A 13,803-nucleotide genomic window follows, 5' to 3' on the forward strand; every position below is an offset into this window, starting at 1 on the left:
CTGAATATCAATGGATCACTGTTTCTGGATTTCACTTTCTTTCTAGGATTCATGTGTTGAAAACCACCATAAATTACATGTAATAATGATGTAAAGCTTCATTTGGATGGGCATCTGCCTCTAGTACCCTCATTCACAAAAGAAGTAAAACTCCCTGCCTGTAGCTCAAGCAGGCCATCATTTTCTATTTATAATAAAAACTTGTACTCTCTAAACATTGTGCAATTTCTTTCATTAAGTATTGCAAAATTTGACCTGTGAGCATGCTTTAAACACCTGTCATCTGAGTAGTCGTGAATTAACATATTTACACCACTTTAGAGCAACACTACTGCAGCATAAAAAAACCTACCCTATTTCTAGATCCCGATTACAGTGACATAAGTTACTTTTCTCAACTAAAAATCAATTTGTCTATTACATACTGGCCTGATACAAATACTTCTAATGCCACTAGATAAATTCCGAAATCTTACCAGTACATTATGAAATCATGCATAAATATTGACATACTGTAATTTTTTTTGTATGTTTATTTTAAGTCTCTAATGTTTCTTCTATATTAAGAAGAAGAAAACAGAAAATCTAAAGAAAAAAGATATTAGGTTCTAAAAAGATCTTACTAGCATATGTAAAGTAGAAAGTTCATGTTCTGGTACTAAATACAACATGGCTAGGGACATCAGAAGGAATCTCCTTTCCTTTCAAAACGTTCAGAGATCAGCCTGGCTAAGAAGTTTACTTTCAACCCTTTTTGTTTTCCTTTAATGGAAAGCAAGAAAAACCTACACAGAACTTCACATGAATTAGAAAGAAGAGAGATTTTGTTTAATTTCAGTTTAGGGGAAATATCTCCTCACAGCATAAGACGGCATCGTTGTGCAACAGGGCTGAGGTATGCAATGTTTTTTTTGCCTCAGTTTTGGTGACAAGATCTGACCTCAGACCTTTGATGTCCCTGCCTTGTAGCACAGTCTGTGAGACTCCCATTAACCACAGCAGGAGAGAAAGTTAGGGACCACTTAGCAAACTAATCATGCACAGGTCCATAAGAACAGACCGGATGCATCTGAGGGTGCTGAGGGAGCTGGCTGATGTTACTGCAACTAGCATCTATCAAGTTTAAAAGGTTATAGCAATTGGTGGAGGTTTCTTATGACTGGAAAAAGGGAAATGTCACACCCATCTTCAAGAAGGCAAGGAGGAGGATTTTGAGAACTCAGGGGTCAATACTGTTTAACGATCTGGACGTGACAAAGAGTGCTTTCTCTGCAAGTTCATAGATGATACCTAGTTGGGAAGAATGGCTGAAACGCTGGACAGCAGAGCTGCTATTCTAAGCTACTTTGACAGACTGGAAACAGAAACGTCATGAAGTTTGACAAAGGCAAACGCAAAGTCCTGCATCTGGGACAGAAAAAACCCACACAATGGCAGAGGCCAGCATGAACTGGCTAGGAAGCAGCTTTGCAGAAAAGAACTTGGAGGTCCTGGTGGGCAGAGAGCTGAACATGAGCGAGCAGTTTGCTGGCCAGCAAGGAAGGACAGCTGCATACTGGGTTGTACCAGTTGTGGCCAGCAAGTCTTCCCCTTTATCTGGGACCCCTGAGATCACATCTCACAATTTTGGGTTCCCCATTACAAGGGAAACATTGACATAGTGGAGCAAGTTCAATGGAGGGCCACCAAGATGACTGGGGGGCTGAAGCACATGACATACAAGGAGAAGATGAGAGACCTTGGTTTGTTCAGCCTTAAGAGGAAAAGATTAAGGGAGTAGGAGAAATCTTATTGCTGCCTAATAGGAAGATGTAAAGAAAACTGAGCCAAGACTTTTCAGAGGAGCACAATGATAGGACAAGAAACAATGGATTTAGATATAAGGAATTACTTTTTTTTTTAACCACAAGTATAGTCAAACACTGGAACAGGTTGCCCACAGAGGTTGTGGAGTCTCCACCCTTGGAGACCAAACAACCTGATCTAGGCCCGAGGAACCTGATCTAGTTGGATCTGCTCTAAGCAGGAGATTGGTTGAAAGACCTCCAGAGGTCCCCTCCAATCTATGTTGTTCTGTGACTATGTTGTGTAGGCCATTGGTGACTACAATAATGACTTATAATAGTGCAGATCTGGCAAGCTTCATTTGTGTCAGTGTAGACAGTGTACATCATTGGGACTTGTAATGGGGACAGATCAAAGTCTTGTGAGATGGGCAGTGAAGTGTCCTAAAGGTCATCGTAAGCATACATTGGTAACAAGCATTTATCGCTGTGGTTACACTCATGCCAGTGTTCAAAAAGTCCACTATCACAAATAAGAGAGTGAGAAGTCAAGGAGACTCACTGTTCTGTTTTTCTCATCTCCAGACTGGTACACCTGTTTACAAACTCACCTGACCTCTAAATCTTTTTTCAAAGTCATTTTCAAGGAGTTCAGAAGCCCCACTGAGTATTACCTGATGATCCTGCATATATTCTCTTAGAGGTAAGGTGTATAACATCACTTTCCTCTGAAATATTTTGTAAACCTCTTTTCAACCAAAAGCAAGCAAATGCTAAAAGCCTTTTTTCTATAATACATTTCACATAGCAAAAGGAATAGAAAATCTAAATATCACTTGAGTAGCAGAGAAAATAAATATACTTCTCCACACTGATGCAGATCAGCAGTCTAAGATGCTTTCAAAAAATCTAAAACAGGAAAGTTGTCCAAGACAGGGAAACTCATCTACTTATCAGTGTGTACACCTGGAACACACCAGAGAAGGCAAAAATAAAAAGCCAACATTGATGCATTTGCAACTAGAGAAAAGTGGAAGCCATATAAGAATAGTAAAATGGTTTAGCTGCCTAGAGCTTGAGAGAAAGACTTAAAAGAAAAGCTCTTACTTATGCCAATAAAAGAGAAAATTTTGTAACATTGCTAACAAACTGGCTAAACTTCTTGTGACAGTAAAATAATCACGAAGAATGCCACTAAGTACACAACTTAGAACAAGGATAGGCTTCCACATTTGCGAAACGCATCATGCCAGAGAAATGGTGTGCAAGACTGCAAGGTGCCAAGGACTAAAATCTTGCACGTGAAAACAAAAAAAAGTGAAGCAGCTTCCTTTTAATGCAATTAGAGGCAACATATGGAACAGTAAGTTTGGTCAGCAGGGAACCAAGGAACTCCCAGGATACTGCAACAATGAACTATGTCTTTATGTTAACATTAAAATTGTCCTCAGTCCAATTATAAAAGAGTTTGAGATTACTTAGTTATCACTCGCAAACAGTCTTCTTGTATTAGCAATTCATGCCATGTGCTTTACAGAAACACAGTATCAAAATATGTGGTGAGATCTGAAAGTACTTAAGATCTCTCTACATATTTTAAAGTGTCCCCTGTGCCAAATGTGACCATTCAAAGCAATGGGGGTGACACAGAGGAGATCTAAAGGGACAACACAAAATCTATCAGTATGTTAATGAGCCAGAACACAACTTTTTCCCCTAAAATTAGTTGGTAGCCCCAATGTACTTGACAAATCTTACAGGATGAATAGTACTACTGGTACAACAGTGTAACTTTCTCCACGTTAATCTGATAAAGCAAATATAACTACTTCAACATGCTCAACTGTCCATAAACTTCCTTATCATCATGTTAGAAACTTCAGTTCTTGGGCTCAGATTTCTCTTGAGATAAAAGCTGTATGTTAAAAAGCCACCACATCATATTATTCACCGTTCATTCAGAACATGGTAGTCAAAAGCACATAGACAATGCTATTTTACCACAAAGCCCACAAAGATTGTATATTCCCTCACATAATTTTGCATTCTTATTTACAGCGGAGGCCTTTCAGATGGCAAAGTTTCTTCAGTCTATATCTCCATGTTAGAGATCACCGCTTTTTATGTAAGATGACATGCTGCTTGTTTGCCCAAATGAGACTCTAGTTAGCACAGCAGGTACACCTTGCCTCCTCCTGCTGATGCTCGCCATGAGATAGCATTATGCTGTACAAGCTACTGAAACTGCACTTACCCAAGTTAGACGGTGGCTAAACTAAAGGCAATTCATCAAACACAAAATCTATTTAAAAGCATTACCACTGCAGATTAAGATTCCCTGTGACAAAGCTGTCACTAATGTGAGTTCTAACTGCTGGAAAAGAAAGACAAAACACCTCCTCCTCTGCTTTTCTCACAGTACACCACCGTGGTGGTGACAATGACTCTCCAGCTAACTTCATACAGTCTGCAAACACCAGGTCTTACCTTGCTTCTGTCTCTATTCAGGACAGTAACCATTTGCTTAATTCTGATGTGTTAAGGCAGAACTACCAACTTGCTTTTACAAAAAGCAACACACAAAATTAAATTAGAAAGCAAGCACAAAAAAACAGAACCAGGCTCTCACTTTTGAAGGCTGTTGAATTTTAATCTCCTGGGAGTCAGATGCAGAATCTGATTTGGTGCCTCCAGAATTTGGTTTCTCCTTTTTTCTCTTCTGCTTCTTTTTCTTCTTCTTCGCTCCCAAATCCCCTCCAGGACTTCTGCCAGAGATTCAGAGAATGTGCAATGAGAAAAATCAATACCATCGAGCTTAAAATTAAAAAAAAGTTAAATATGGAAAAAACAGCATTTTAGTATGAAAAATCTAACAGCAGTTTGAATGTGAAGAATAGGCAGGGGAAAGGAAGGAAGGGGGGAACTGAGAGCATTGATGAAAAACTTCCTGCAACTGCTGTCTAGTTTGTTTTATACTCGGACCCCAGCACAACCAGGCATTTTGACACACTAGTGTCAAATTGTGACACTATAAGAGCCAGTGCTCTTCTCCAGGCTACCTGGCACAAACATGAAACGACCAAATCCAACAGAGTTTGGAGGAACTCAGGAAAGTGCAGGAACTGAGGGAAGTAACCTCCTTGGAAAGTCAGTAACTATTAGTGGCCCAATATTTTTTCCCTCTTCATGCTCAACCATCAGGCACATCTGAATTTGAGAAAAACCAAACAAAAACATTCTGTTTTCAGGGAATTTTGTTTCTAACTTAAGTAGTGATGAAAGTCTTGCTGAAATCTCAGTAAGAAACAACACAAAACTAACCAAATATTCATGCTTTAAAACAATAAGTACAATGGGGTCAACTTTAATTAAAAAAAAACAAAACAAGAAAGTATATATTGCACTTGCAGATTCTGACATATTCTGACTTGATAATACAACTCCTTTCTATTTTAAGGAGATTCTAATTTGACAAATAATCAAGATACAGAATCAAGATTAGATTAGAATTTGCAAAGTGTGTGAGGTCTTGGCAACTCTTAGACTGAAGGCAAATAAGGAGGCAATGAGTCAGTTAACACTGAATCTTCTTCAAGAGGTTAATCTCCCAGCAAAACCATACGTACATAATGGAGCTCAAGACAGATACTGGGGTTTGGAGGGCTTGGGTGTTTTTCCACTGGAAAAGAAAAAAGTCAGTGCAACAAATGATTGCTTATTTTAATTCTGAAGGGGAAAAAAAATAAATCAGGTATGATACTAGCAAACCAAAAGAAAGAGAACTCAGAATAAAGTAACTGAAGTTATTAAGATCAACATGTTTGCCAGAGCCATGTTATTCACTGTAACATGCTCACTTTCAAGATTACGATGCCCAATCTTAGCATCTATACCTCGTCAGAGCTGAAGTCGGCAAGAAAACACCCGAATGTCCAGTTGGGAGGCCAAAAGCCTGCAATTAATCAATCATTACTGTTCTCTAGAATGGCCTGTAGTGAAAGATCAACCCCGAGAAGTCCTTAACATTCACAGTTACATTGGGTTAAGTTATGCTCCCAGAGAGAGGGGAGAGAGTTATAAATGCAGCACCCTCTGGGATCCGACCAAGGAGTTACTCAACAGACAACAGTGTAGCAGACCAAACACTCATACAGGAGAGAAGAGAGTTTGTAGTATTTACTAGAAGTCTGCAGAAACAAAAGATGGAGTTGTACAAGTGAGGCAGGGAGAAAATTTTCCGTTGCAGAATGAAGATACTGCCTGACCACCTAGACGATTCTGTTAACAATTTCTATACTCTCAGTTTAAAAAAAATAAAATTTAAATCTATTTGAAGGCCTGTATATGAAGCTGACATTTTGTACAGAATTTAAACATAGAACAGACCCAGAAGCCTGACAAGAGGTTATAAATACGAGAGTGTAAAAAACCAAACGTGTACAAGACCTAGGACTTCACCACCTCTGGCAAAACTGAGATAAAAATACTGGGCAAAGCGATTTCACCTTTGCTAAGATTCATTTAATGAGGTACTCTTCTACTTTCTTGAACTGTCCACAAACTTTCACCTTTTCCTCTAACATCTCACATATAGCAAACAAATGATGCCACTGCATCCTTGAGCTGACTCCCAAGGGCTTTTGTGTTGAACATAAGTCTACTAGGAGTTTCAGCAAACACCGTTCTTGAACAGATGCCCTCAGCAGGCACCGAGCCCCGAGTCGCACCGGTGCAGCTCACTGGTCTTCTTGCCTTTCAGCAGGAGCCGGCCCCAATTACACCACAGGGGAATTCTGTTCACTGGGATTACCTGAGGGTCAACATTTTATTTAGTTTGGTGAAATAATGAATGACTGTACTCAAAAGTTTGGCAGCTATGGAGAAAAAGCAGCTTTGCCAAGCTTTACTAACGTTGTCCCCAGTTAAACTGTACTTTTACCAGGATAATCTTAGTTTGTTCTTTGACCAGCTCAAGGTCTTTTTCATATAGAAATGCATATTTTTTAGCTGGGAAAGAGGGAAGACAGGACTAAATTCCTGTAAAATATACATGGCGTTTAAAACTACTCTTTTTTTTTTTTAAAATCTGAAATCCCAGTCCTCGGCTTATGACCTTCAGGTTTAGAGCTTCCACACTGCCTCTTGCAAAATAAATACTGATACCTTTGTCTGACAGGTTATCCAGGGACCAGTCAGAACAGTTATTTATGCACAGTCTCCTGCTTGGGTCAGTCTTTTTTTACTGTTACAGTCCACAGAATGCAAAAAGGGGCTTTAAAGAGATCCACTCGTCCTTCAACTATTTAGGCATGCCTGCAACCCAGAGATTTGGCAGCAGGCAGCATGGAGAAACTTCTACTGAGTAAACAGGTTTGTCCAACGCAAGTTACAACCAGAGATACCAAGCAAATTAGGGCAAAAGCAAAACCAAAACATCTCAGGATTTTTTGTCCTTCTCATACTCTGCCTTGAAAAGAACCAAAAGGCTCTAAAACCAGGAGTGAGAATGGCTGGGAAAGGAGGAACTTTGTGGCTCAACTTGTAGTAATTACGCTGGACACGACAGCACAAAGGATATGCAAAGGTAACAAGATTAAAAGCAAAGTCTCCTATTAAAAGCTTTTCTCTTAATGAAACATTCTTGTGTGATGACTAAGATCTGAGTTCTCCTTTGTCTGGTCAGATACACCTATATGATGACACCATGAAATGTATCTCACTCTTAGAAGTCTGGGGGGAAAAAAAAAAGTTTCCCACTCCTATGAAAGCTGACCTTTAAGCATGGAATCTCTTTTGCTGAACTACCCTGCTACCATTGAAGTGACACAACTTGGAGCGCAGGTTGCAGGCGGGAAGCAGGAAAAGGATATGCAACTCAGGTTGATGCTACATCTAGCTGTCAGGTCAGGAAACATAACGTATTCACGCATCAGATCAACACATCTGCCCAAGTCCAGCCCGTCATATAGACCACAGCTGGTTATACTAAGCAAAATATTCAACGTTAGACTTGGGGAAGATTTTGACTGTGTCAGTCTAGTAGAGACACGCTTCTACCAGGAGCACTTTACTGACAGGAGGGCGAGCCTACACACTGAGGCTGAGGTGTACCTAAGTGCGGACGTGGTCCAAGATATTTTTAACTGCATCCACGATGACAGTTTTGTCAATCTGATGAATAAGAAAGAAGTAAGGCCAGCACAAAAGTGACATGCAAATCGAAATTCAGCTGAGGCAAAAGAAGAGTCAAAAGACCTCATTCTGCCCCAAAAAGACTTAACCTTGCCACAGAAACAGGCTGTGGATATGACTCTGAGACAGGCACTTAGGCCCACAGTTTTATGATTTTGTCTGCAAGTTACAAACGCAAGCCCATGATCCCACCCACATACCTTTCCACTTATGTACACACATCTGGTGTTTTGCATAAATGTGAAAAAAGACTTTTGCTTCTCCCTGCATGTGCTTTTTTTGTTGTTTTTTTTTTTAAACTGAAAAATGGGGATACTTAATGCATTTGGGGAGGAGTGTGGCAAAGGCAGAGAAACTTACTTTGTGGAGCTCTGAGCAAAACTATGAAAACCTGAGCTGGAAGATTCAGGAGGAGCATGACAGTTACCCTGCTCAGGTGGTCAAACTGTTTTGGCTCCTTTGGTTTTGATTTGAGATTATCTTTCCCACTGAATATTCGTCAGTGTTATTTTAATTGCCTTTTTGGACACTAAATTCTGCTTTAGCAGAAACAGCTTTTTGTAATATCAACATCTGTTTTAAATTACATGGAATGGTAATTTTAAGTTAGCAATTTCTCAAATTTAAAACCAAACATGTACTTCAGATGTTTATTTTTAAGCTGCAAAGGCCTAGGCCTGTGTGAGGTTTTTGCCTTCACAGTATTTTTTCTCTCTCTGTGAGTAAGTGAGGTTGCAAAACTACATGTCTGAAGATGATATAGATCTTTTTGATCACAAAAATCAGATCTCATGTATATGGGCAAGACTCCAATTATTTATACTAGGGCTGTCCTTGGTTCATAAAGAAAATGGAGGCTTAGATGCAAAGGGCTTTCCCATTGCTGTATTAGACTACCACCACTTCAAGAGAACAAGGTCCTGACCACTAGGGCTTACGTCCTTCAAATTCCACTTACTAACAAACTGCCATTACTAACAACCTCTCTGGACGAAGATTTCATTTGCGTACATTTCAGTACTTGCAAATGCAAGTTTTTTGAGCATGAAAACCTAGTAGCAATGCCTTAAAGCCTAACCCAACAGATATTCCTCAAAGCTCTGCGTGTTTCCTCTGCCTCCCCCTTCAAGTCTGGAAGGCTGTACTCCAGGATGTAAATCTCGCCTGCTAAAACTGAGCACTACCTCCAGGTACCTTAATTTTTTTTTTTTTTTAAATCTAAAAGTAGTGCTGGTTATAAAGTTGCCATTTAACAATAATCAAAGGGGTATACTACTAAAACATTCAAAGTAAATCATTTGTGACGGTTGGGGGGAGTTGTTTAAAGGTCATACTTTTTCCTCATCTGTTTACTAAATGTTCTGTGCTCAAAGCCTTTCTCGCATTGAGCATAAGGAGCTATTCAGAATGAACTGAGAGACTTTACAAAGCTAGGCTTAGCAGGATGGATTCAGGTGCAATAAATACATTTCTTCTACATACACACTAACAAAGCTATTTTGTAAACAACACTATTATGAAACAGAACAAGTACAGCATAATGCATCTAGCAGGAGCAAGCTGCAGACACAGGAGAACGGCAATGAGTCACACAACATACATAATCCTGCATCTAAAAAACCAGGAGCAGAAACAGAGGACAACGACATTTGCACAGTTGAGAGCTACAAAATGGTATTTTCTGCTGCAGTCATTCAGTGCTCAAGCACATAAAAAACCAGCAAATTAAAAAAAAAAAATTCAAAGTCATACATCTATATACAAACCATGGTTTTTTGCAGTCAGTATTATAAGGACCTATTTTAAAATGTCAAGAAACAGCTTGAAAGTGACTTCATTTACAAAGCAATCCTACTAGAGACTGACACGCAACGCACACTCTACCTCCTTCTAAAAAAGTGAGGGTTAAAATAGCATGAGATTAAATACTGATTGGCAGCAATGGAGACCATTCAGAATTTAGCAAGTCAGTTGACACAGTCATAGTCTCAAGTAGTAAGACTGCTCATAAATTGCTTAGGTATATAAAATCTAATCTAAAAGCTCAAAGCAAACTTTAAAGCTACATCAAAAATTAATATACTATGATAGGGAGAAAACAGGGAATAATTAGGCTCCTATTGCCGTGGGTTAATCTCCCAGATCAAGAGTAGATCTTTGTGTTTGCTGTAATGTAAGATTTTTCTTTTCATTTGATGGAATTTGTTTGAATACTTCAGCCTGCAGACAAACAGTAGCAAACAAGATTCTCAAAGATTACAGGAAAATAAAGTAATTCAAAAGTCAATATTAGACTTTATGCATCAGAAACATGATAGAAAACTGATACTAATACTTAGAGGCTTTTTCTACTGGAATGATCTACCACTAATTTAATTGAAGTTCGTATTACTTGGAAGCATTCACTTTCTTATACAAAGATGAATAAAGCAGCTTCTTTGAAATACTCGTGAAAATACATTTGGGATCTTAAAAAAAACCCAAGTTTTGAGGAAAACAGCGTACAGCTCACAGCCATAGCAGTTGTCCCTCGGAGCTCAGCAAGACCCAAGTCGGAGTAGAGCAGCAAGCTGTGATTCAGAACACACCAAAGTACAATTCTTTGTTCCCTGGCTGCTTCTTACACGCTGCTTCCGCGCTCACTGTCACAGCAGCAAGAGCGTGTAGCCGCAAGCCTAGATACACTGCAGAGGGCAGCTACAGCTCAGTCACACACACAAACAGAAGAGGAAACTGGAGTAGGAATAAGGTACGAATAAATTCTAGACAGGCATCACCCGGCTATCAAACAATCTCGCCTGGCATGTCAGGTTGAGTCCTATGAAAAGCAATAAATAATCATTCTCTGCTCTTAGCAGTGTTACTTTTATATATTTGGGAATCATCAACTGTGGTATATTTATACAAACAAATGTAACAAAAGCCCCAAGATAATTAAACATTATTTTATCCCTTTTTAATACCCCAGATTTATATTACTATAATTATTTTTGACACAACTATTTTAGCGTGCATGCCACGAATTCACTGACAGAGCAGCAAGCATCGAAGTTTTCTCCTTTCCTGCCTTTTAGACAAGACAGTCCTCCTAAGTCTCTTAGATTTCTCTTGCCACATTTAAGATGCAGAGCTGCTTGTTGCCAAGCAAATCATAGGGGCAGGAGACAACAAACAGCATACATCCTCAAACATCGATCACCTACAGAAATGCTCTCAACCAGATGAATCAGAAATTCATGAGGAAGATTATTTGTGTATAGATTAACCTATTTCTATTTTAGGTTACTCCAGCCACTCCTAGTTGGCGACAACAAAGCGTTTTCTCTGCAATCACATTTTCTAACCCCTCAAAAAAGCAAAAAAGTAAATTTAAATAAAGTCAATTTTTAAAACACGTTCCTCCCACTTCCCTGCCCCAAAAGCCCCCAACTGCAGAGCAAACCAGACCCTTGGCACCTTGTGCCCGAACGGAGCCACGCTGCATGCAGCCGAACACCGATCGGGTGCAAGGGGCCGCATTTATGCCGTCTGCCTCTCCTGTCAGCTCCCCAAGCAGCTGGAGACAGCGCCTGATCCGCAGCGTGGGAAGATTTAAGACGCAAGATTAGCGGAGAAGGAACTACAACCAGAACAACAGCGTTTGCTCCGGCTAATGCCTCGGTAAAACATGCGCTCTACTCTCCACAGCATGTGCATTTAGAGGTAGTATTTCCTTTTGGACAATAGGTGACGTTGAGCAGGAGCGTCTGCCGGACAGACTGACAACAGGCAATGCCTGGACAGGTCCCCAGGCCGGGGAGGGGAGGGGGGGAGGTGAGGGCGCCCGCCGCGAGGGCTGACCCGAGGGAGCCGCTCAGCTGGAACCAACCGAAACAAGTAAGGGAGCACCGGGGCATTTCCCCAGAGAGCCGTGACCCACTACGGGGGGCTTCCTAACGGCCAAAAAACCCGAGAAAAGCCCCCAAATCCTGAGAAAGCACAGACAACAATACGGGATTTACCCTCCCTTTTAAGGTCCGCTTTTAAGGCCGGTGTCCGGCGGTGAAGCGCCAGCCCCGCCGCCCGCCTCACCTCAGGCCGGGGGCCCGGCCCCCGCCCCTCCCTTCGGCGGAGGCCACCCCCGGAGGACCGAGGGGAGCCGAGCCGGGCGGCACAGCGGGGTCCTCCCGCGCCCGCACGCTGCCAACTGCGGCGGAAGGCAGCCCGGGAGGAGGGCGCGGGGTGCCACCAGCGGGGCCCCCTCAGCCGCGGGCGGCACACGCGCAGGCGCCGCGGAGGAGCGGCGGGCCGGGCCGGGCCCGGCCGGGCCGCGCCGCGCCATGCAGGCCGCCCGCCGGCTGACAGGACTGCGCTTCGCACGCCCCCCACTCCGCTGCCCTCCCCACCGCGGGGCCCGCTCCGGGCGGCGCGGGGAGCCCGGCCCGGCCCACCCCGTACAGCGGACGCGGCGGCACCTCCAGCCCTACCGCTGCCGCGGCGGCGGACACGGAGGCTGCCTCCCCGAGCTGTGCCCGCCCGCCTGGCCCGCAGCGCGCCCCTACCCCTTGGCGTGCTCGGCCTCCTCCTCATTGTCGCCGTCTATGCCGCAGGTGTCCTGGTCATCCAGCTCCAGGCTCTGCTGGCTGGCTGCAGACTCGCTGTCCTCCGCCATCACGGGGGAAGGAGGGAGGGGAGGGGAGGGGGCGGGGGAGCCTATGAAAGGAACCGGGGCGCACGGGCAGATGCAGTCCGGAGGAGCTCCCTCTAGCTGCTGTCCTCCCCCATGCTGGCGGAGGCCGCCGGGGCTGCCCAGCCGCTCCCCGCCGGGGACCGGGGCGGGGCCGTGCCGTGCCCTGCCGCGGGGGGCTCGGCTCGGCGCCGCGCCCTGCCCTGCCCTGCCCTGCCCTGCCCCTCACACTGCCCCTCACACCCGGGCGGCGCCGCCGCCCCCGCGTCCGGTGGCTGTCTGACGCACTCGTAGCCGACATCTGATCCGCGCCCCCTGCCTTCCCCGGGCCTCGGGTCCCCGCGCCGGGTCGGCGCGGCCCTCGCAGCCGGAGGCGCTGCCCACCGCCGCCGGGGGAAGGCCCGAGGCGCCGGCCCCAAGGTGGCCGTCCCCGGGCCGTGGGGTCGGGGCTTGCAGGCAGGCGAGGGCCCGCCCGGTGGGGCGGCAGCTGCGGGGCCTCAGCAGCATCGGAGCGCGTTTTGCCAGCTCCCTGTGTTTCCTTCTCACACCATAAATACTTCGACGCCAAAGTTGCCGCTGGTAGACGCTGGCGAGGCTGCCCTGGCGATCCCCCTGCACCGCCGTGACAACCGGCTGTTGCAGCACTTGGTGTTTTCCCGAAGCCTTTTGTATTTCTGCAAGCTCCATGCTAGAAAAACTGGAGTTAAATGGTAATGATTTGAACCCAGGAAAACAAATAAAGAGAAACTTGTATTAATTATTTGAACTCTTGTGATTTCCAGGGTCGCATCAAGATTTCTGGATGAGATTCAGAATTTCTGAGCGCTTGGATTGGCAGTGCTGCCAAACATCACATTAAAATGTAAGAACAGTATGCATTAGTTGTAATTTCTCCTTATCCCTACTGCCCTTCTGAAAGTCATTTAATGTGAGGAAGATGCTGCTTCCTCCCATTTTGACTTAAGGTGGTGATTTCGATTACTTTTTCCTATTTTTGATTTAAGGTGGTGTAATGTTTTGCTCTATCAGATATTGCAAGTGACATGTCAAGTAAAAGATCTCACTGGCCAAGCAGAACACAGCTAGGTGTCCCTCCAGCCGTGCCCTCGCAGTCAAACTCTGAACCTATGCGTATTGAGCACCAGCCCTGGGCCACTCTGT

The 13,803-nt window shown here is 43.7% G+C and overlaps 1 protein-coding gene across 1 annotated transcript in view; it reads right to left on the reverse strand.

Moving 5' to 3' along the window:
- Positions 1-12,646, reverse strand: part of NMT2 (N-myristoyltransferase 2) — a 35,143-nt gene extending 22,497 nt beyond the window's left edge. The window contains exons 1-2 of the mRNA XM_076331608.1: positions 12,518-12,646; positions 4,414-4,549 (exon numbers count right to left, since the gene is read on the reverse strand). Coding sequence (XP_076187723.1) covers positions 4,414-4,549; positions 12,518-12,627 — 246 coding nt within the window. The 5' untranslated portion in view covers positions 12,628-12,646. The remainder of the gene's footprint in view (positions 1-4,413; positions 4,550-12,517) is intronic.
- Between the last annotated feature and the right edge of the window lie 1,157 nt (positions 12,647-13,803).

This window comes from Aptenodytes patagonicus, chromosome 2 (genome assembly GCF_965638725.1).
Source record: "Aptenodytes patagonicus chromosome 2, bAptPat1.pri.cur, whole genome shotgun sequence".
Classification (NCBI taxonomy): Eukaryota; Metazoa; Chordata; class Aves; order Sphenisciformes; family Spheniscidae; genus Aptenodytes; species Aptenodytes patagonicus.